This window comes from Glycine max, chromosome 4 (assembly GCF_000004515.6).
Source record: "Glycine max cultivar Williams 82 chromosome 4, Glycine_max_v4.0, whole genome shotgun sequence".
Classification (NCBI taxonomy): Eukaryota; Viridiplantae; Streptophyta; class Magnoliopsida; order Fabales; family Fabaceae; genus Glycine; species Glycine max.
Window position 1 is genome coordinate 45,812,389 of NC_016091.4, and position 25,681 is coordinate 45,838,069.

The following is a 25,681-nucleotide window of genomic DNA, read 5'->3' on the forward strand; positions in this document are numbered from 1 at the left end:
AAAAATCTTTTACCAAAGAGTTTTACTCTCTGGTAATCGATTGCCAGAAGGCAGTAATCGATTACCAGTAGCCAACATTCTTTTCAAAACTAATTTACAAAGCTGTAATCGATTACCATAATCATGTAATCGATTACCAATGTTTTAAAACGTTAAATTTCAAATTTCAAGAGTCACAACTTGTAATAAAACTTTTTCAAATCATTTCAAACTTGTGTAATCGATTACACAATACTTGTAATCGATTACCAGTGTTTCTAAACATTTTGATTTTCAAATTTAAACATGAAAAGTCACATCTGTTGATCTGTAATCGATTACACTATGATGGTAATCGATTACCAGTGATTGATTTCAAAAAATAAATTTCCAAAAGTCACAATTCTTAAAGTGACTTGTTTTTGAAGAGTTTTTCAAAAGAGTCATAACTTTTAAAGTGGCTAATTTTCAAAAGAGTCACAATTTTTAAAAAGTGACTAGTTTTAAAGAAATTGCCAAGAGTCACAAACTTTAACTTGAGTCATCAAATGATTATAAATATGTGACCATGACACGAATTTAAAAAAACTGATTTCCTTTCATGCATAACAGATTTCTTTCGTAGAGTTTTTGTTCAATACTTTCTCTTTTAAGAAAAATTCATTGTCCAAAAACTTGTGCTATTCTTCTTCTTCATTCCCTTCTTTCTCTTGTCAAAAGATTCAAAGGACTGACTGCCTGAGAATTCTTTTGTTTCTTCCATTCTCCCTCTTGAGAAAAGATTTCAAAGGACTAACCACCTGAGATATCTTCTGTTTCTTACAAAATATTTTAAAGGACTAACCGTCTGAGATATCTTTTTCCCTTTCCTTTTAAACAAAAGATTTCAAAGGACTAACTGCTTGAGATATCTTTTGTTTCCCCTTACAAAGATTCAAAGGACTAACCGCCTGAGAATTCTTTGTCTTAACACATTGGAGCGTACATCCTTTGTGATACAAGTAGAACGTACATCTACTTGGGTTGTGATACGGAGAACAAGAGAGAGTACATCTCTTATGGATCAGTTCAAGTGGAGCGTACATCCACTTGGTTGTTCAAAGAGAACAATGGAGGGTACATCCCTTGTGGATCTTTGCTTGTAAAGAATTTTACAAGGTTATTGGAAATCTCAAGAATCGGTGGTTTCTTGGGGACTGAATGTAGGCATAGGTTATGGCCGAACTAGTATAAATCTTGTGTTTGTCTTCTTCTTCCCTACACTCTTTAATTTCCGCTGTGTACTTTTTATTTTCGCTTTACTTTTGTCTAAGTTATTGTTTCTGTTTTTTACTTCCTCATAACTTAGTAGTAAAGCCTAACTAAATCTAGTAATATTAAGAAGGATAAATTTTTAAATTAGTCAAGGCACATTAATAATTAATTCAACCCCCTTTTTAATTATTCTGAAGCCACTTGATCTAACAGGATTTTCATATTTACATTCAAGGTGGACAAACAATTAAATGCTAATCAAACGTTAGAATATGTTGGACAAACAATTAAATGTTAATTTCAAATTTCTTCTCTTGTTGCTTTGTGAGCAGGATACCCCTTTAATGAGTATTTTAACCTAATATTACTTGTGTACAGAAATCACTGCTTTCAACAACTTTTATGCAGAGTTGGAGGGACTAAATACAGAGATATTGGGTGTTGCAGTGGATAGTGTGGTGAGTTTTCAATCCTTTTTAAAAGCACAAAGCAAGTCTCTAGAATGAGCAGTCACTTAATTGTACTTGTGTGTGTTGGCAAATGGGTTATGATGAATACTCAATGCGATGGAGCATAATAATTTCATTTCTAGTGTGCTTAATATTGAACTGTATTTCATTTGTAGTGTGCTAAATATTGAACTGTATTTCTAGTGTGAAAAGTTTAACTGCATGCTTTGTTAAACTCTAATTTATTCCTTTGTTAAGCATTGATGAAGGAGTTGTTATTGTCATCAATGTCAAGGTCAAGATAGTAGGTTATGTGGTGATCATGATAGTTGGATATTGTGTTTTCTGCCACCAATGTTCCAAACACCCTTTCTTTTATCTCAATTTTCTCTGTATAGGGTACTGCATCTATATAGGGTTCTAAACCTTCATGGTCATCTGCAAAAAGCATACTCATCTAGAATTATTTTTTTTGGGTGGTTGAGATTTTGTGTGTTTGCTAGGTAGGAGAGGGAGATAGGTATGCCAATGGATGTGATTATTTGGCTTGAGGGTAGTTGGCTTTTGAGTTGAGATTGGTTTGTAGAAGCTAGTAACCAATGCAGTTAATGTAGTCAAGTTGGATAGGGATTTAGTTCCAAATGTTGGAAACACCTTATTGTTAGAATTGAGAAGAGTCCAGTTTTTTAGATCCTAGTATTTGAAAGCTACTTCAGGTTGGATCGGGTAGATTTGACTGTGGAGGGAAAAACTCCTGTTGGTTGATTTTTTTTCTATTTATAAGACTTGAACTTGATACATTGCTTGAGGGGAACAAAACTCTTTGAACCAGCAAACATTCAAAAATAAGTATTAGTAGCACATCTTGGTTTTTTGGAACTATTTGTGCATGGACAATATACTTGTTGTTAGTGTATTACTGTACAACACTGTGAGATGTTCAACAAAAAACCCTTGTTTCTATTTTATGTTACATTTGAAAGGACTTGATGATACTCCACAACCTAAATCCAAGGCTGCTGCTAGGTGGATTGTTGTTAAGGTATGTGATTTAAATAAAACTTCTACTTATATATATTGGTTATGTGTGTGTATACTAATTGTAGTTAACGTTTAATTAATATCCAAATTTCATTATGTATTTAGTGTAATAGACAAAAAGGAAGCACTGAGTACGGCTATTACGTCATGCACTGGATGTCCACGATAATCTTAGGAACTTTCAGGAATAATTGGGAAACGGTAATTATTTATTTCAAATAAAATTGATTTTTTATCATTGTTATTACATTATTAATTTATCTTATATTTGATCATGCAGTATTTTCATGATGTTAGACCATTGGAAGCAGAGAGATTGAAAGCGCTTCGCATCCAGTGGGCACAGTATTATCTAAAAGTTAGAAATCAAATATACGATGTTAGAGAACTATGTAACTTTAGGTTTCTTAATTAGTTTACCATATCTTGCATTACATTTATAAATATTGTTGTTTTATTTTAACATTGAATAATCTTTGTTGATAGTTATTCATAGTTATTAATTGATTTTTTTACAATTAATAGTTTACTAGCTAGCTTTCTGCTAAAACCTATTTGAAAGCAAATGATATATATGTTGTGTGTTGTGTGGTCTGATTTTAAATTTACAGGTTAAATTTTGATTTTTTTTATAAAAACAGAGAGAATATTTAAAAAAATCCTAAAAACAACATCGGTTTTTCGTAAAAAACCGATGTTAAATCCATAACGTTAACATCAGTTTCTATTAAAAACCGATGTTAACGTCTCGGATATTAATATCAGTTAAAAACTAATGTAAAAAGTCATAAATAACCGATGTAGAAAACATATTTTTTAATAGTGTACTTATTTTATATTTTAAAGTGTGAGCTAAAATTTTATTCTCTAATGTCATAGTAATCAATACAATTTATTGAATAAGTGAGAATTAAAATAATTGAATGTTGTAGTTTCGGGATATTTTTCTATTTAAACTTTTAATTATAAACAATACATTTTATTTTAAAGTTTTATTATTTTCAACTAGTTGAAAAAGAGTACTCTATCTTTATTTTTGAAAAAGAGTACTCAATCTTTTTTTAAAAATAAAATAAAAAATAGTTAAAGAAAATAGTGATAATAATTTTTTGTGGGCAAAATTACAACAATTGCATTTTGAAGGTTTATGAAGAAACTAAAAATAGTTATATTTATTAAAGGATAATTTAAGAATAAGAAATGTATATACCAAAGGGCTAATTACTTTTATTAATACTAATAATTATAAATATTAAATAAAAAGTTAAAAACATTATGTTTACTTTATTTTTTGCATAAGATATTTCTTTAAAAAATCATAAATACAATAAATGAATACACAAAAGAACAAGTTCGATTGAGTTGGTCAAAATTCACATCTTAATAAAAAAAAACGGTCAACATATGGTCAATTAATAGCTATGCTTATTTTCACATTTATAAATATGGACGAACCAATGCAAATGCAGCCTTCATATCCCAATTGACCAAAATCAGTTTCAGTTTAAGAGATAGAAGCTTTGCAAAATTCTGAAGGACAAACCAATTATTTAATTTCCTTGGAAAAGAATTTCGCTAAGAAGTTGGTTGTGACCATGGTGATCTCAGCGCTGGTTGTTAGTCTTGGAGTCAGTGGAGCGCAAGCCAAGATTTACCATTGCAATCAACCCTTGCAACTTTCTTACGTGCCTTTTCCGACGATGCATGTGAGTAAATTCTGAACGGAGATTATAAAGGTTCAAAATGCATAACTGACTCAAAGGGACAAGAATTTTGTCTTTGCTATTGAATTGAAGTTGTTTTTTAACTCGTGTGATGTACAGGGTAAAAGTTAATTGTTTGTGTAGTTTTTGTTGGTATCATGATATTCCTGTAGAGGAATTTGTTTGACCATTTTTAATGTAATTTTTTCTTTTTAATAAGGTTTTTTTCATTTTATTCATTAGGCTTAAATAAAAAAATTTGTTTAAGGGATCAGGATCACTTGGATCAACTACTTATTAGTAGGTTATTGGTATAATTTTAGAATGATTTTGTATTAAATAATATAGTTATATAACTAAAAAATTATTGAAGTTATTTTATTCAATTATTTTTTTGACATATAATAAGTAAAACATTAAAAAAATAATTTAATTTAATAAAAGTAAAATAACATGTGTTATTGTTAACAAGATCATTATTGTTACAAAATTTTGTAAATGTATGGAAATTATTGAAAAAGATAGGTAATTATTCATTTATTCTTCACATGTCCCAAACATCTGATTAAAACAAGTAAAGATAAAAATAATTTAGTATTATATTAGAAGTATATAGGTAATATGTGGTGAATAATATTGACAATGTATAAATAATATATAGAAATATTTGATGAATTATATTTTAATTTGTAACAAAATGAAAACCTTTCTTGCAATATGTTTCAATTTGATAACAAAGATGTTTAAGTTTCAACTTTATCTTGCATCTCCCTGTCAATTTGAAACCACAAATTAAGTTTAAAAGTTACATAAATTAAAAAATAAAGAAATAAAATGATAATAAATATATGATATGAAAATAATATGTAGTACCAATAGTAAAAAAAATACAAAACCTTTGTGGAATGAATAACATTGAATTGGGCAATCAAATCTTTATCATCTGACATTATTTTGATTGTTTTATTGGACTATTTTTTCTCAGTGTTGATATCAGCTTTGAAGAGAAATTCCTTTTCTAATACTCAATCAAGCTGTGGTGGATAAATCGTTGGCTCATTTGCCTAACAATAAAAAAATATAATCATATCTGTCATTTGTAAAATCATGTTTATCATTAACATTATACATTGAGAAATAAAATTATATAGTTGATGCATAGCATGTAGCATTTCAGCTTCAGTCCCTCCAAAAATTTCCTTTGTTAGTTACTTTGTGTATATTATGTTAGAGGGGACCAACTTAGGGCCTAATATAAATATTTAGATTGCTGTAAATATTTCCTTAAAAGGGAATCCTTTTGGAACATGGATTTTACTTTCAAATTAATATTTTGTAGTTCTTTAAGACATATTATCCTTGAGTTTTAATATTGAATAATACTTGATAAGTTTTGAATGTGAAAAATTCCTAAGTACTTTTATAAGACCTTCATAGTATTATGGCTGTATTAGTATAATGAACCTGTAATGAAGGTGAATTGTTACAATAGTGTTCTAAGCTAATAAGAGTTCAAGCACAAGTAAACGAAATATTACAAAAAAAAAAAAAACACGTGTTTGGTCGCACTCATGCCCTCTCACCCATCCATGATCTTCTCGCACAAGTGATTTTGACCTCTTTTGCCATCTTTAGTCATAAGGGGTGAGATCATGACCACATCCCTTATTGATTTAATGAGTTTTCATGTATATTTGCTATGCATATAAAACAAAAATTATTTTCTATCGTATAGTCATACAGAATAAAAATTTGTTTTCATCAAGGATATTTTTGTAAAATAAAAGGGGGCAAGGGACAAAAAGATTAAACAAGGAGCGTGGACATGTTGGGCTTTTCAATATGGACATTTCTCAACGAAGCATGCTTCCATTTTAGTTTTTTTTTTCCTTCTCAACATAAATATACTTCCATTTTAGTAATTATGGGTGTAAAAAAGGTAAATAATGAAAATATATTTTCGTTGCATAGTTCAACAAATTATGTTTTTGTTGTTTACCAAAGGTGCGAAAAAAGTTAAATAATGAATAACAATGAAAACTTGATTATGTTGTACAAGTTTATCACAAAATCGTGTTTTTATTGTATCATTTAATTTTCACCCCAATGTGTATAATGGAAACATAATTCTGTTATAAACTTGTAGAATGAAATCATATTTTTATGAGAAGAATAATTTTGAAATAACTTAAAAATTTACCTGGTGAAAAGTTTAAATAGTTTTTCCGGTAGTGTCAATTGTAGCTCCCTTAGTAAAATCTGTTGGTCCAGACTTTTTTGGGTCCAAACGGCGCACTAAACTACAAACCCATAACTCATGGACCCATTCATCCGAACTACACAGTCTAAAAGCCCGCATCACCTATTATAGCCAGCTAGACTTTTCAAGTACCCTCATATATGTGTAAAGTGTTTGAAAGAAAGATTCCCTCACAACATCTCATACTACAAAAATGTCCACAGTTTCAATAATTCAGTAATAAAAATAATTTTCCAAGTCACAATAGGGATTTTGTCAAATCTTTATTAATTTATTTATGAGTAAATTGTTAAATTCATCATTTGACGATAAATTAATTTATGAAATATAAAAATTATAAATTTAATTTAGTAAGTAAAATGTTTGACAATTCAGTAATAAAAATGTTTGTTTATTTTTCATGCAGGAAAGTGAGTGGTTATGCGGGGAGAAAAGGAAAAAAGAAGGGGGAAGAGTGAAGAGTGATAGTGAGAGTGAGTGAGTGGCGAAACCCGCTCACAATTTTGGCATGAAATTTTGAAAAGCACACAGCACACAGCACACTTTCAAGTTTCACCCTTAAGCGCGCCCTCTCATCAAACTCCAATTTTCATTCATTTCGCGATTCCCTCCTTTCTTTCTCTCTCTATTCTAATTCTAATTCCAATCACAACCAGATTCTATTCCCTTCCTTCCAATTCTAGGGTTTCTCTCTCCGCTAGGGTTCCCAATTTCTCTCCCCCTTCCCACCAAAAACATGGCCACCGAAACCCTAGAAGACACCAAGCCTCCCCTCCAGGACGACGACCGTGCGAAATCGGAGATTCCCGAGAAAGACGCTTCCTCGGACGACGCCGCGGCAAAATCCCGGGACGCGAATGCCGGCGACAAAGACGGAGCATCTGACAATCAGGAAGTAGAAGAGAAAGACGCCGCTGAGGAGAAGAAAGAAGAGATCGACGAAGACGAAGAAGAAGAGGAAGACGAAGTGGAAGAGAAAGAGAAGGGTAAGGGTAAGAAGAGTAAGAAGGATCCAGTTACACCGGCGCCGAGTGAGAGGCCCACGAGGGAGAGGAAAACGGTGGAGCGCTTCTCTGTGCCCTCGCCGGCTAAGTCTGCAAGGTCCTCCGCTAGTAAAGGTTTGATAATTGAAAAGGTAAAGTTTAATTTTTTATTTTATTTAACTGCTTATTTTTTTGGGTTTGTGAGGACCGAAGTAGTGAAGTGTTCGTGTTTTGATCTTTTGGATCTGTTTGGGTTTCAGGGACGTGGCACGCAGCTCAAGGATATCCCAAACGGTGCGTTTAGCTCCTCCTTTGATTACTTTGTTGTTTCCTCCTAGTTGTTGTAGCATGCCATCTTGAATGATGATAATGTGGGTGCTGAATTTTACTTGCTAAATTACTTATGGATCAAGTAATTGTGAATGTTGTTTGAGGCTTCCTGTGATCCTGTCTGGAGTTTCAGCAATTGTGTTTTTAAGCGATGTCATGAATTGCTTGTCGTTGATGGTGTTTTTAAGTGGCACTATGTCTTTCATGCTTATGCATTTTTTTTTTTTTTGCCTTTCATGATTTTGCTATGTTCACAATGATTAGGCTGGTTCCCGCTTCAATTATTTTATTGTGCATAGCCATAGGGTTTTAGATTATTGCTTCCTCAATATGGTGTTTCTTAGATGTAGGGAGCTGTTGTTCTTGGTTTAAATTTGGGTAGACCTGACCTGAAAATATGAAGGTAATGTTTTCATGTGAGTGATATTTGGAGGCCTGTTTATGTGTATTACATAGATTGCTGAAGCGAGTCTTGATTGTAGCAGAGAGAAAACATGAGAACATTAGAGGTTTTAGGTCTTATAAGTTATAACTGTTATCAGCTTCCTAGTTCCTTCTTGCTTTCGTTACATTGGTGTTTTCATTTGGTGGTCCTTTGTCCTGCAACTTACAGGATTTGAGTGTTTGAAGTGATTCATGGCAAAAATTTCTGCCGTTGGTAAATTCACTCCATTGGCGTCGTATTACTTAGGTGATTGAAACTCAATATCATGATTTTGATTTATCTTTTAGCATGCAATCTTGGTTTGGTATTGGATGCCATAAAATATTATCTTTGCAGATTTTCAAATTGATTGTTCACCTGTCTTTATCCTTTTCTACATCAGTGTTACCCAATCAAGTTAATTTTGTATAAACTTTCAGTGGCTTTCAAGTTGTCAAAGAGAAAACCTGATGACAATCTGCATATGCTTCATACTTTACTGTTTGGAAAGAAAACAAAGGTGATGTTCCTTAGATTGTTTGTGCTGTTTTTGTCACTTAAGGGTGTATGCTCCCTTTAACACCATTGCTATTCCTGAATGGTTTGCAGGCACACAATTTAAAGAGAAATATAGGCCAGTTTTCTGGTTATGTGTGGACTGAAAATGAGGTACTATTGTGTTTATTACTGTAGTATGCCTGCTTCGATTCTAATGCCTGAACTATTAAGATGAAGAGGAATGTTAACAACACACTTTTCAAACACTTTCTAATACACTATTTACTATGTGGTGAAATTCATCTTAGACTTGTTAAGTAGGGAGTGGGACTTGTTTCAAGGGTTCCATATAAATTGTGTTGCTAGCATTTCTCTACAGATGAATCTTAATTGTAAATGTTAACTTTTCATAAAACGTGAGTGCCTTATGCTTTAATTAACCCACAGTTGAAAAATTCTTGGCAGGACAAACAGAGGGCCAAGGTAAAGGAAAGGATTGACAAATTTGTCAAAGAAAAGTTGTTGGACTTCTGTGATGTTCTTAATATTCAAATAAACAAGACCAATATGAAGAAGGTAAGTTTGTTATAGTATAATTTCATTTGAGTATAGAGTTTTAATACTTTTTAAAATTAAATTATTAAATGAAGCATGCTTTCAGGAGGAGCTGTCAGCAAAGTTGTTGGAATTTTTGGAGTCCCCTCATGCTACAACTGATATTCTACTTGCTGATAAAGAACAGGTTTATTCTTTATAGATAATTTTAATCAATTGACACTTTTGAAAATTGTAAGATAAATTTGCATTGTTGTATGTCATTTCATGGTGGAACCACTTCATTGAAATTGAAAGCATATCTCAGGTTGTCCATCTTTGTTAGTTTGAGATTGTTTTCTAATTAGAAACACATGAGAAAATCACTGGTGATTAAATGCTTCGTGGAGTTCAATCCTTATATTCTTATCCTTATATATAACATGTGAGGTTTGGGTGTAAACTTTAATTCAACAGATGGATTGATGAAAATAATCCCTTCCAATGAAGTTAATATTAATACATGTATGCCTTGTATTAGAATTTTATTTTTATTTTAATGTGGCTAGTTTTTTGAAGTTTGCTTCTATCTTAACAGAAAGGTAAAAAGAGAACCAGAAAGTCAGTCCCTAGCAAATCTCCTGGGGAAGCATCTACAGAGACACCTGCCAAGGTATTTTGTCATGACTATATACTGACTTTATTCGGGCTTGCTGTTATCTGTTATGTGCTAACCTTTTTCAAGTTACATGTTTTTCAATTCTTAGAATTTTAAGAATGTAAGTTTAGGTCTAATTCAACCTCAAAAGTTAGCTCAAGGGTTGAGGGTTTTATTTTTAGCCGATGTGGGACTTGGGTTTTTTCCAACACACCCCCTCACACCCAGCACTTCTTGGGCTTGGTGCGTGAACAACAGTGGTGGGTGACCCTTTTTTTTATTAATGTTGAATATGGGACTTGGGTTTTTCCTAATACACCCCCTTACGTCCAGCACTTTTTGGACTTTTTGGTGTGTGAATAACAATGGTGGGTGACCCTTTGGATTAATCTTGAATATGCTTTGATACCATCTTAGAATTTTAAGAATGTGAGTTTAGGTCTAACTCAATCCTAAAAGTTAGCTTAAGGGGTGAGGGTTGTCCCTCACTTATATATTTTAACTTGGCTTTATTTTTAGCCAATGTGAGACTTGGGTTTTTCCCAACATCAATGATTTAATATCTTTCTAATTGTGATTGTCTGTCTAGAGTTTGACTTAATAGGGCTATAATTTGACATTTTCACTGTTAGTTGTCTCATCCTGTCCCTATAATTGGCATTTGAATATATTCTGTGATTGTGGAGGCTATCATGGAATAGAAATGTCGTGTATGTCATCCTAAAGCAATAACTGTGCATATGTTGGTTGATGATGCCATTCAGCCTAAATGTTATATCCATTTTGCCATTGATCAATACTTGCCTTTTACCTAGGTTGCACTTTTTTGGCTGACACTTGCAATATTTTTTTTTTTTGTAAAGGTTAACAATCAGAAAATTTCATTAATGCTCCATTAAATCTAATTGTTGATTCTATTATATTTCATTTTATTTTTCCTAGCAAATGCACCAAAGTTTATTTTTGATTTTTTTGAAGTAGTTTGAGATTTAAATTATGAACTTCCTGGGGTTGTTAAGGCATTATGCTTGTGGTTCAGTGACTTTAGTTCATTCTATTTGTTAGGGAGGTGGAGTTTTATCTAGTTTCAAACTGTAAGGTGAAGCTGTTGTTACCTGTTACAGTTAATAGATATTTTTCAAATAGGTTTTCTCCAGTTCCAGGTGCTTTGTGGTTGCTGTTAGTGTAGACTGCTAGAATTGGGAATGTAGTGACTCAAGTATTAATAATTGTCATTCGGTTCTTTTTGCTGAGTTGATCTCTTGGCCTAAATGGCAATTTTGAATTTAGATAAGCAATCCTTGGACCTTGATTACCTGTTAAGTTTCTGTATTCTGTCAACTGTGAATGAGAAGATGCATTCTCAGATTTTCATCTGGATATTATATTCTATCCTTGGATTGACTGCAATTAGAATCATCAACAACATATTTCGTTATTCTATTTTATCTTTTTATTTTCCATAGATGATTTGGGTTGCAAATTTGCTTGTTACTTCATGAGTGTAACAAATGATATGCCTCAAATATGTTCTTATTATTTTTAATCACGTTTATATATTTTGTCTTACTCTAGAAGCAAAAACAAACTTCCCAATCTGGGAAAAAGCAAAAACCGTCTTCTGATGATGAGGAGGATGATAAAGCTGAACTTTCAGATGCAAAAGATGTTTCTCAGGAAGATGAAGATGTTGCAGTACCGAACAATGAAAGTGATGATGAAAGAAGTAAATCAGAGGAACAGAAAGAGAAATCAAAGTCTCACAAGCGTACTTCCAAAAAATCTGTTAAAGAGAATTCAGTTAGCAAAGCTGATAGAACCTCATCTGCCAAGAAGACCCCTGTTAAAGATGCCAAGAGCATTGAAAAAATTAAAAAAAAGACAACTTCAAAAAAGAGTGTTGCTGAGCATGACAGTGCTTCTGCCTCCGTTAAGTCAAAGCAACCTGCATCCAAGAAACAGAAAACTGTTAGTGAAAAGCAGGACACTAAGGGGAAAACTGCAAGCAAAAAACAAACTGACAAATCTTCAAAGGCTTTGGTTAAGGATCAAGGTGAATTGACTACTTACTCCTCACATATCTCCTGTCTTTAGTGCCATATGCTATAGTTTGCTGGTTGCTCAAAAGTTAATTTTTTTGAACTTCTGGTTAATTTTTCTTGAGTAATCCTGTTAAACCATCTGAGAAAATTTTCCCTTTAATATTATGTTTTTACATTTAAACAAGTTATACAAACTTTTAATTTATAAGATTTGATTTTAATATTAAGTATGCTTGTGTTCTCTTCTATTTTAATTGCTTTCTGATGTCAATGGTAGGGAAAAGTAAAAGTAATAAGAAGGCCAAGGCAGAACCCACTAAGCAGGACATGCATGCTGTAGTTGTTGATATTCTGAAGGAAGTAGATTTCAATACTGTAAGTAATGCTTCTCTGGCAGTTCATGTATAGTTCAATTTTTTGAGTTTCAGGGTCTGCTTGCTGTTTTTAAAAACTATTTTGTTATTTAAAAAAAAACTTGTTTGATAAGATTAGTTTTTGATAATTGTTTTCAAAACTAATATTTCTTAGTTTTTCAAACAAGAAAACTAAAATATCTCTAATGTTTCAGTTCTCTATTACTTGTTTTTTCTTGCACTTTCACATCTACTCTCACTTTTGTTTTGTGAAAATCAGTTTTTGAAAATTATTTATAAAATGGTTTTTAAAAGTATAAAAGAGAATGATTTTCTGTAATTCTGCTGGGATAATTCTCTAATTACAGTGATCAAATCGTGTCTTTAACAAAACTTGTTCTTGTTTATAATGTTTTTTATTTTTATACTTGATGCAGGCAACTTTATCCGATATCCTCAGGCAACTTGGTATGCCCTTTTTTCTTGAGAAAATTCTCTTTCTAAATATTTAGGGAATGATATCATGAACTCACTAGTTTGTAATGAAATGTTTATAGGTACCCACTTTGGTCTGGATTTAATGCATAGAAAAGCAGAGGTGAAGGATATAATTACAGATGTAATTAATAACATGTCTGATGAGGAAGATGAAGAAGCTGAGAATGATGGTGATGCAGATAAAGATGATGATGGTGATGATGATGATGATGATGCATGATTTTAGTTGGGCAAATAATATTTGACCTGTGCAGAAATTAGGGGCATGTGGGCATCTCATAGCTAGGTTTTATCTTCATTATTCTCCGGATAAGTTAAGGTAGATATTTGGTTTGAGTTGTGACCTTCATTATAGATGCTCTAAATTAGGTTTGTATTTTGTACCATATTAGATTTAACCCGTTCCCCTGTATTACTGATGTGACCTTTTATTTGTCATATTTAATAGTTTGTTTTTTTAGCCTGCTTGTAAACATTATTGCCTTCGAATTTAGATCAATGTTCTTTCTTTTATTTGTTAAAACTAGATTGTAGATATTTGAAGTTGAGATGATTTTCTTGCTTATAAAAGCGTTTACCCTTTGTATTGCCATGATTCCCATTCTGATTTGAATTGGGGATTCATATCTAATGCTTTAGGGAACTGTTTGGTCATTTTTTTTTTCATTTGCTGTTCTCAAGGTTTAACTTGCAAATCTTACCAGTTACCAATCCTTTTTTCAGCGTTCCAACTGTGTTTTTATAAAATTGAGTAAATCTGTCCTTTGCCATATGCATATTGTTAGGATTCAAAGATGATATCGAGGAGTTTACCATACTCATATACCTTCAACTAATTAGATTAGATTCCTTTGGTTTTACAATATACGTATACATGTTCTAAGGAATAACTGAGAAATCTATTAGTCGTCTAAATTTACATGTCAAATTTCAGTAGTTTTTTTCTTTATAAAATGTTTTTTTTTTAATTTAAAGCAATTTTATGTTAACTTTTCTATGGTTGCCATTGAATTGGTTATAAATTCTAAAATGTTATTATATTTATCATCTATACTAATAATAAAAGGAACACACCATAATTCACTAGGTAATTTTACCTTTAAACTTTAATGTTTTTCTTATTACAATAATTGGCGTACTATTATTTTTTTCCAACTTCACTCATTTTATTAACCTTTTTTTTTATTGTGAATACTTTATTTAACTTCTAAACTTTTTTTTCTTCTATTTATTGTTTTATTTTTATTTAAGAAATTTAGAGAGGCTCGAAGTTCTTCTCTTCCCATCGTTGTACTGAATTAAAATAGTGAAAGAGTTTTTAATTAAATAATTATGTAATGACATTTATTTCAAAGAATTAAATTTGATTTTATTCATTTTCTATATTTTCTATTACATTTTATATATTATGTTTTTGTATGTCAGTTTCTATTATATATATGTCTACCAATTGTTAAGCCCTAAACCAATCCTTGGGGTTATTGCACACATGAAATGTTTATCACCAAAAGTAGATGGTTTAACTTACAAGTTATTGCACACACTTTTCTTAATAAAAGTCTCAGGTTTAATTTTTGATTTGGTATAAAATCACAACTGAAATACTGTTTTATTATAAAATGGGTCAATTTGATAGAAAAAAGATTAATTGTATACCAAATAAGCAGTATCATATACCTCCTGATTAAAAAAAACCTAGAAATCCATGCCGTGTTAATATTAACAAAGTTATATTCATACACATACTTCATCCTTGTCTATTTCTTGTTTTCGATGCGTTGTATTAGTCATAATCAAGCTGGAAAGCAAAACAAAAATATTTTGCGAACATGATAAAACATTCTAACAAAGAAAAGTCCGAGGTGAAAAAAGATGATAGAAAACTCCTGATAATAATAATAATAACTTTAAGCATTACGCAGAGCTTCGATTTAAATTTTGTTAATAAGAATAGTAGAGATCGAGGGACTGATGACATTAATATAATTTTACAAGGAATTCAAGTCTTCTAAATATAAATTGTAGTAGTATTCATTAATTAAATAAATGAATGATTGGAATTATAATATTTGAATTGGTAAATTTTAACCATTTGTAAAATAAAATTATTATATTTATACTTATAATTAAACATATTTTTGGATGGACAATGGGTGTACAAAATCTGTATGTCCCTTTTCTTTTTCTTATTAAACATTTCATTAATATTTATTATTTCTTTTCATTTTTATCTTTTTAATTACATTATATCATCAACCACACATTTTTTTTTCTCTTTCTCTCTCTAAGTGTAAGTTGACACCTAGATGTCCATAAAATACTTTTCATAAAGAAGAGAATGCAAGAGCGAAAGAAAAATGATGAGTAGTGTGGATATTTCAATAAAAAGGTAAGAGAGAAATTAGTAGAGAAAGATGTTTAAATTGGGTATAGTTACTGGATTGTCTGACCAACTATACTCCTCAAAGGATCAATCTTTGACTTGAAACACAATTTGATATCCTTTGTTTGTATAGAGTTGGCCATGGACACACGTTAAGACTGACCAACTATAATGATCGGGCACATCATGTTGCTTTGGGGGGTTTTAGTGTTCTTCCAATGAATCCAAGTATGTGTCCATGAAACTATTAGAAGGTGGTGATAAGACCAGTCAACAACACACCCATACTCGGTACACATATAGAGGCATGACCAATGCTAAAAAGACATGTGTAGGGGATTTTGGAGGGTGTTGTCCAATATAAATGGAGGTGAGCTGGATAACTTAAGTTTATGATTAGGTAGAGCTGGGGAGGGTGTTGATCTTCTTTCTCTCCAACCCAAACAATTACTTTGTAAAACAATTCGTATTATTATTAAATAAGAGACTTTTTTTTAATAACATTATATTTGAGTGTATAAGTTTGGATGCCAACTTGACTAACTAACTCCGTCATGTCTCCTTTATATGCTAGACTTTCTGGTGTACTCCTTCTATCCCATTTTATAAAATCTAGTCAACTAATTTATATCCTTTAAGAAAATTAGTTAATTTAATTAATATATATTAAATTTGTTGATAATTTGTAATGTTTGTTCAAAATTACCCTTAGTTTTTTTAATAAATTAGTCACCTCTCTCTTTCTACTCATTTGCTTCTTAACTAATTGCTACTCTTCTTCTCCGATCTTAATAAGAGAGAGAAAATTTATTTCATTAATTTTCAGCATTTATGATTTTTTGGCTAAAAAATTTGTCAATTAATTAAGGGTGCTATTGAGAAAAAATAACTAATGCAACAAACAATTAAAAAATGGTCTTATAAAAAAATATTTTTTTAAAAAAAGAATCTTATAAAAAAGAGGGAAGGATTAAATGATACTCCCTTCATTTCAAAATAATAATTTTTTGCCTTTATTTTTTTGTTCCAAAATTACAGTCTTTTTTAGCCTTTTTAAGCTATATTTTTTAACAATACCCCTAGATATAATTAAAATGATAAATTAATACTTGCATTGAAGATACATCAAGCATAAAAACAAGTTGGTAGATAATGGAATGTATTTGTTATTGGTGGATAATAAGATAATTTATGAACAGTAGCTATGAAATAAGAGTATTTTTTGTCTAATTTGTATTTACTAAATATTTCTTAATCAATCTGTTTTTTTTACTGCTCAATCAATCTGCTATAACCTTAAAAAATTATTATTTTGGAATGAAGAGAGTAATGTAAATTTGGTTTCTTACCTGTTATAGCTAAACTTGTGTGCATGCATTAAATTGCACGTTTGCACCTACAAACTACATGGAAATATCCAGATTAATTAATCTGTCCCTATCAAGCTGCTACATTTTGTTAATCAAACGAAATAATCGTCAAAACTTCTACAGTATCTCACTTCTTCCTATATAATTTCTCCAACCTCACATGTGCTATCAGATCCTCATTCATTTTTCTCGCCTCGATCAACTTCCCGTGCTAAACATTGTTCAGGTAATTAAAAAGTTGAGTGTATCATGTCATGCGCCATGTTCAATTTTTGCATATTATTCTTTGTCACCTACAGCAACAATATTCCATGGACTATTTCTTTTTAACATATTCAGTGATGATATACAGAAATCTCTATATATTATATAACATCTATTATTTTTTTCTATTTCTTTTTTCTTATCACATTATATCACTATATATTATGCATGCCTACTTTTTTCTCTCGCCTTTCAGTTAAGTGTTAATTGTAGGAGAAATTACTAGATAATCTCGAATTGAATACATATTACATAATTTATTTTTTATATACAAATATTAATTTGTTAATTTTCTTAAAAATATCTATTAGGAAATTCGAACCCCAGCTCCTTTTCCCCTCATTATTTCTCAATCATTACACCAATCTTATATCTTCGAATACATGTCACACAGTAATTTGTCGGAAGTTGGAACAAACAGAGGATAATATGAGACTACTTAATAATTTCTGGTCGACTAGGGTTTGGTATTCATTTTTTTTTTCTTACATTTTTCATCAGCTTGAAAGTTGAAACGTTGCCAATTTTTTTCATCATCTCACTCTTTATATATATATATATATATATATCATGATTTTTCAAAATGTTCTTACGTGATGGCAATTGCAGACATGTCTAGCATTAAACTTAACGTAAAGCAGCAAGGAGAACCGACACGAGTTCTGCCAGCAGAGGAAACAGAAAAGGGACTCTACTTCCTCTCAAACCTAGACCAGAACATTGCTGTTCCGGTGCGCACGGTTTATTGCTTCAAATCTGGTTCTAGAGGAAACGAGGATGCTGCACAAGTTATCAAGGAATCCTTGTCAAAGATTCTTGTCCCTTACTACCCCATGGCCGGTACGTTGAGGATAAGCTCCGAAGAGAAGTTAATAGTGGATAACCCGGGGGAGGGTGCAGTGTTCGTTGAGGCTGAAGCAGATTTTGACATTGAAGAGATTGGGGACTTGACAAAGCCTGACCCTGATGCTCTTGGGAAACTGGTGTACTATGTTCCTGGTGCTCCAAGTATTCTTGAGATGCCTCTTATGACTGTTCAGGTTTGACTTTCTTTGCCACTAGAATAAATATCATCAAAGGACAAAAAGTTGAAAGGTATGTATGAGTAAAAAGAAAGATAAGGGAAAAATGATATCATATAATAATTAGAGTTTTATGTAAGTACAAAAAAATTAGGTGTAGTATTTTAAAGGCTCTAATATTGTTGTCTAATAAAAAAATAGAAGTTCACCTGCATGATAAAGGATAAAATAAAAGTTCTTTTTAAGATAAGATTTTTCATTTCAAGTGACGAAACGAACCAAATATATTTCAGATAATATACCTAAGTCTGCCTTATGCATGTATGAAAAATTATAAATGTTCACCTTATTTCGAAGTGAATTATAAGAAAAATGTTTTTGAGATAAAAGTGAATTATAAGAGAGTAAAATATATGTTTATAGGCAATACATATATAGTAAAAGCATGTGTAAATCAAAGGAAATCAAATAATTCATTATCTTGTCTCTTTTTTCTCCGTCTCTAAAATTAAAAAAATAATAACGTATTAGCTCAAAAAATAAAGAAGCATTTGAAAAGAGATAAGTTTTTGGTTTTCTGAGGATCATAGGATAGAAAACTTAATTTTTATGGGAAATGATGTTTCTCAAGAATGTCTTTTTTTATGAGTTTCCCACAAAAAGTTTTTTATGGATAAAATAAAAATATTTCTTTTTCAAGTTTAATTTTTTTTATTACAGTAAAAATATCATGTTATTCTTTATTAAATTATATAATATGATAAATAATTAAAATAATTTATAAAAATATATGTAACTCTTTAATTCTTAAAAAATTTATCTAAAGATTCTCAATGTTAACAAAACAAATTGTTCATTCATAAGAAATATGATTTCCACAAATCATATTTTTAGACATGAAAAAACTTTTCAAAGGTGTCTCTTAAGTTCCTAAATTTAATCATTTATTATTATTTTAGAATTTATATGCATGTGTGATTTAAATGGTAATATTAAAATATATTGAGGGAGCAAAATGAAGATAAGTGATATAATAAATTTAGGAATTAAATAAAATAAGAAGAAATTTTAAGAATTTATTTGATATTTTTCTAATTTAAAAAATTATTACGACAATGTCTAATAATTTAAAGGCCTAAAAGTGTTAGTTTACTCCATTTTAATTGGATCACAAAAGGGAAGGGAACATGAAACGGAAGAGGTACATTAATTCAATACATGTCAAAGATGCTAAAAATGATGTATCTTGCAGGTGACAAAGTTCAAATGCGGAGGATTTACATTGGGGCTATGCATGATCCACTGCATGAAAGATGGACTTTGTGCCATGGAGTTTGTGAATGCATGGAGCCAGATAGCCCGAGGTTTGAACTTAAAGACCCCACCATTTCTCGACCGAACCATAATCAAAGCACGTGACCCTCCCAAGATAGAGTTCCAACACACCGAGTTTGCCGAAATAGAAGACATATCAAACACTAAAAAACTCTACGAGGAAGAAAACATGCTCTACAGATCCTTCTGCTTCGACACTGAGAAGCTCGACATGCTCAAGAAAAAGGCCACAGAAGATGGGGTTTTGGAAAAGTGCTCCACTTTTGAAGCACTCTCAGGTTTTGTATGGAGGGCTCGAACTGCAGCATTAGGAATGCAACCTGATCAACAAACGAAGCTTCTGTTTGCGGTTGATGGAAGGAAAAGATTTGTGCCACCAATACCAAAAGGGTACTTTGGGAATGCTATTGTGTTGACAAATTCGTTGTGTAATGCTGGGGAGTTATTGAAGAACCCTTTGTCATTTTCTGTGGGACTGATTCGTGAAGCTATTGACATGGTCACAGATAGTTACATGAGATCTGCCATTGACTATTTTGAAGTCACAAGAGCTAGGCCTTCTTTAACAGCTACCCTTTTGATCACAACTTGGACTAAGTTGTCTTTCCACACCGCCGATTTTGGCTGGGGAGAACCTCTTTGTTCTGGCCCTGTGACCCTGCCAGAGAAAGAAGTTATCTTGTTCTTGTCACATGGTCAAGAAAGGAAAAGCGTAAATGTTCTTCTGGGTTTGCCTAGTTCTGCTATGGTAATTTTTGAAGCATTAATGATGATGCAGGTGTGAAGGCGCAGTAGGGTGGTACAAGTGTTAATGAGTAGTGTTGGTCGGGTGACAGACATCCTTAATGAATAAATCTGACTAATTAATCAGTGGTTGATACATCTACTCAAATTATTAATAAAGGCATTTAGTTTGATTGTGTGTGTTTGTCATGGAATCAATGTGAAGTGGTATTTCCTGTTGTTCCCTTGGCTTTCTTAAAAAGAACATTATTTTTTAAGTGTAATAAAGATTCTAGATCCAAACATCCTTGCAATGAAACATGGAGAAGCTCGGGATTTAGGGTTACAAACACAGAAATAAGAGATACAATTGGTTCTCATGCATAATTTTGAGCACTCAAAAGCCAAAAGTTTTCTTTATTAATTCTTTCTACTCAAATATAATCCAAAATATCTAATTTTATACTCACTTCATTTCAAAATAGTACTACTCTTTTAAAATTGGGAAATACTGCACGAATCTGACAAAAACAGATTTTGATAACATATCACATGAATTCCGTCAAATTCATTTTTATTTCAATTTTTTTTAATTTAAATTTATCCAATCAAATGTAAACAATTGGGAAATACTGCACGAACCGTACTGTTTACTGTTTAGCATTGCTCTTTAAAATTTTGACACACTATTGCTGCCATAAATTATTCTACAAATTCTCATTTTTTTCAACTACTCACAATAACTAATTAAAAAGTAGTTACAACTATATAATACTGTAGGAGTAAAAGATAATTAAAAGGTTTGCATCAAATAAATACATTCTACTACAGTACACTCAGCAGATTTATTTCATGGCTGTATCTTTTCATTGCAAGTATTGATTTGCCTTTTAAATTTTATTTTAGGATATAATTGGAAAAAAATAACTTTAAGAAGTTAAGAGAACTATTCTCTTCCTCTCAAAATAAATGTTGTACTTATATTTCAAAAATAAGTGTCATATTAATTTTTAGTGTAATATTATTAATAATGTTAGTTTTATAAAATTATTATTCCCTCTAAAATAATTGTTGTGGTTTGTCTTATATAAATCAAGAAAAAAATAATAAATTGATGAAAGGGAATATTAATTTTATAAAATTAATCATACATTATCATTATTTTTTTTAAAATTTTGTAATTAATCATTAATATATAAGAAATATAAATTGAAAAAATAATTAATGTTATATTAAAAGATAAAATAATGATTATTTTAGAATAATTTTTTTATACGATACTTATAATAAGATAGAGGGAATATTTTCTTTCATCTATTTAATAGTATAATTTTTTTCTTTGTTTGTGTAAAATTACAAAAACGAAAACCAAAAAAAAAAAAATATAAGGGTCTAAAGTAAAAATCAATACAATTAAAAGGACCAAAAAATTGTTAAGTCAAGAAAGTATCATTTCATATTTTTTAGTTATTATATAAAAAGAGAACTTTTAATTACAATAAATTAAAATTGATGGTTCAAATTGATTCTTTAATTGCATATCCCTTGTATTTTTTCACAAATCTAATTCAATATAGTTTTTAGTAATCATCTTAATTAAAACTTTTGATTTCCCATTAAGATCCCGATATATTTTCATAAGTTTTATTTCGACTGTGAAATTAATCATCAATTTAAAGTTTAATCACACTTAAAATTTCTTATTCCCTAAGATGATCTAACATGATATTTAATTTAAATAAAGGAAAAACTCATTAGACTTGTAATTAAAATAAGCTAACCGAACTGTAAATTTTAATCTAACAGTTATAATTAAATATTCTTATTTTTCACAATAATCAAGAATTTTCACTTAATACTATCTCTATATTATGAGTGAATAAATAAAAATATAAAAAATTAATTTAATTGATAAAATATCATATGTTGATGATTATATCATCAATGTTGATTGATGATATAAATTGATTATTAATTAAAATAATTAAGAAAGCTTATATTTTACTATAATCACTTGATAATTAACTAAAGAGAGAAATATTAAAATGAAGTGGATATAATAATTCATAAAAAATGTGTCATAAAATAAAAATAAAAGACGTAACTATATGAGAAGAATCGAAGATCGAAGAATAAGTATAAAAATTATTTCACTTCAAAGAAATAAATACTTGGATGATAATATCATATGAAATTTTATTTTTCTTTCTTTAGTTGTTCAAAGTCTTTAAAATAAAAGAAAGATTTTGAAATATATATCGTAGACAAATTTTAGTTTTCTGCAAAAACTACTAAAGAAAAAGAAGTTTTCTTCAAACCATTTTGCTTTAAGTTTTGTTTTCTTCGTTGATAACGGAGACTTGGTCGACGCTGGCGATGCTGAGTCGCCGACACCATTTTTGTTTGCTTCGACTGCTGACTCAGGGATTTTGAATGTGAATTTCTAAAGCAAACAAGTAGTCTAATGAAAATGAGGGGGCAATTAACCTCTATTTTCCCCTTCTCAAAAATTGATACCGTTGACTTGGTTACTAGTAATTCTTCAAGTCAACAAGTTATAAGGACAAAACGGAGGTAAAGCCAAATACACTCCAGAAGGCAGTATATTATATATTTCACTTTTTTCTTCTTCTGTCGAGGAACCTTTAACTGATAATTAGAGATTAATTCATATTAGATAAAGTTAGAAATTAATTAATTTTAAATATGTGCATATACATGCAGCTTTAAAAAACTCACACACACACACATATATATAAAGTACGTTATCAATCTACAGCTAGATATATTATAATAAGATCAATATTATTTATATGCTAGTAGAGATGACAAAGTATATCAAGTTTTATTTTATTCAAAAAAATATCTATAAGTATTAGACATAAAATTAATTTAGTTAGTTACTAGAAGTTATTTGAATAAGTTAATTGGTTACTCAAATTAGTTATTTTCTAATTTTGTATAAATACATCAACTTTGTAATACTTTGTTGAATGAATGAATTGAATGAATCCTAAAACTACTTTTCATCTATCTTTTATTTCTTTCATTCCTAATAATAAGTGAATAGAATAAATATTCGTTTATTAAAATGGGTTTAGGACGAATATTTATCTAGAAAAATTTAATGGGGATAAGTGTGGTACGGTACTATAGTATCTATTCCGCAGCTCCACGGCTATTTTATATATATGTGTATATATATATATATATATATATATATATATATATATATAATTTAATTAAAATATCTTTATATATATATATATTAATTACTAATTATTAATATAATGATAATTGGTAGGAAACTTAAGTTTTTGTAACCAAGTGATTAACTGCAAATGATTAATATACTAAAGTTAAGATTGAATCGACCGGGTAATACTTGAGTTCGATTTTTGATAGAAATCATTTTTGGTCAGATTTTATTTATCTTTTGGCCAATTCCGAATTAGCCTAAGAGTTCGTTTCCCTTAACGAATGGGAGGATAAAGACAAAAAAAACCTAAACTTTTGTTGATACACATAAATTTGTCATGCCTTTATGTGAATTATGGATCACTATATATATATATATATGTGTGTGTATATATATATGTATATATATATGTGTGTGTATATATATATAATTATTTTTTATGACTTATGTATGAATGATTTTAGGTTGTATTTGAATGCTTTTAATGTTACGTTTGGATGATTTAAGAGTTAATTTTCAATTTAGTTGTAGTAATTTTTTAATTTATTCTTTTTTATTTATATGTTACCTTTAAATAGAAGTAAAGTCCAGGCAATGGATGTGGGTGCGAATATATAAGTATCTAGTGGATATAGGGATATGGATTAAAGTTACTAGCTACCTACCTGTGCGGGTGTGGGATCGGGTACAAGTATCTAGACCCTACTTATTGTCATTTGATGTGCAATTGAGGGAGAAAAACATTAAAAGATTTAATGCCAATGAGTTATTGAATAATCATATAAGTGAATTTGACACCACATTTAAACTCAAAATCTTAAAATTTAGGTTTATGAGTCTTATCCTCACTTATATATTGCTCAACTTTCTCATTCCCACCTGATGTGAAATAAAAATGACTTTCACTCAAAAGAAAAATTATCATGTGAAAGAGAAAGAGATATTGTTGAAGTATAAGTGTGAGGTGACAAATTATAATGCATAACAAATTTGTTGACTTTTACAATAATCATCTAAGAAGTCATATCAACAATAATTTATAATTGAATGATAGTAGTATTTTTTTGGTTGCATGATTTAATAATAATGTAAAATCATTTTATATAGTTAATGCATGAATATTAAACTCTAAATAATATTAATTTACTATCATTTTTTATATAAATAAATATTAATTTTGTGTAATACAAGTTAAAATACTAGTATATAAGACATGAAGTGAGAAAAATGTTTGTTTAAAAGAGTGAAAAATTATAATTTCTACAATATTGTCATACACGAATCAATAACCAAAATTTAAAATTTAATAACCATATGACAATTTAAAATATCACATGACTTATATTTTAAATTTTAACACTTTATAATTTTATGTGTGGAAAAGAAAACTTCTAATCATTGCCTCTATTATAATAAAATCATTGTCGTTCGAAATTATTAATGTCACTAGTCTAGCCTTTCATTCAAACATATCTTGCAAATTTTTAAAAGGTGGATCATGTTTCAGAGTCTCTGATCCCCAAACCATGATTGAATTTTTTGTTACATATCATCAATCTTAGCCGCATCATCCCGTTTGCGATTATTTCCATCTCAATAACTAAGCTCTCGTATTCATCATTTTAACTCATTAGTATTACTTACCTATATTTAAATTATATTTTCAGGAATAATATTTGTTAGATTATTTATAAAAATGACTATATATTTGAATATATATATATATATATATAAATTAATGTAACATATAATTAATTATATATCATAGTAATGATAAAGAAGTTTATTTGCGAATAGACCTAATTTCTTTAAGTAGCATTGTAGATAGAAAAACAACGATGACAAAAAGAACATAACTAAACCTTTTAATTGTTTTTAGAAATTACCTCTTTTTTCTCCTGTCATAAGCTCATAATTAAGGTATCCGGTTTGTACACTAAACATAGTTTTTTTTTACATATACACTAAATACAAATAACATGAGTTTAAGATGCGATTCCTTACTTTTTTTAAAGAAACTATGTAACCTTCAAACCATATGCTTATGAGTTTATCAAATTATCTTTATTATTTTTTGTTAAGATAAATATTAATAACAATATAGAATAGTCAATGAGATCTAATTCAATTGAACATAGTATATACATTATTATAAATTTCTTAATATTGTCTTTGAGTTCTACTGTTAAAAATAAATACTTTAGAATATATTATTGTATTTTGAGAAATCAATAGAGATAAGTTGATGACTACAATTAAATGATAAAATATTTATGAGTTTATTCTATCTGTATTTATATTTGCATATGGTTTAATTAAATGATTAGTGAGATGTATTTATAGCTTTTAAGATTTTTAAATGAATAATTAACTATGATA

At 29.8% G+C, this 25,681-nt stretch overlaps 2 protein-coding genes across 2 annotated transcripts; both read left to right on the forward strand.

Annotated features, from left to right (window-relative positions):
- Positions 1–7,096: 7,096 nt before the first annotated feature.
- On the forward strand, positions 7,097–13,466 carry LOC100788998 (protein DEK). Its single transcript, XM_003523110.5, has 11 exons — positions 7,097–7,821; positions 7,930–7,963; positions 8,864–8,943; positions 9,033–9,092; positions 9,387–9,497; positions 9,583–9,663; positions 10,054–10,128; positions 11,689–12,166; positions 12,433–12,530; positions 12,946–12,976; positions 13,066–13,466. Exons 1-11 carry the CDS (start codon positions 7,423–7,425, stop codon positions 13,224–13,226), a joined length of 1,608 nt encoding a protein of 535 aa, XP_003523158.1. The 5' UTR covers positions 7,097–7,422; the 3' UTR covers positions 13,227–13,466.
- A 3,435-nt stretch (positions 13,467–16,901) lies between these two features.
- LOC100793384 (omega-hydroxypalmitate O-feruloyl transferase) lies at positions 16,902–20,383 on the forward strand. The gene is made up of 3 exons (XM_003522395.4): positions 16,902–16,985; positions 17,633–18,063; positions 19,298–20,383. The coding sequence occupies exons 2-3, from the start codon at positions 17,635–17,637 to the stop codon at positions 20,162–20,164; spliced, it is 1,296 nt and encodes a 431-aa protein (XP_003522443.2). The 5' UTR covers positions 16,902–16,985; positions 17,633–17,634; the 3' UTR covers positions 20,165–20,383.
- Positions 20,384–25,681: the final 5,298 nt, after the last annotated feature.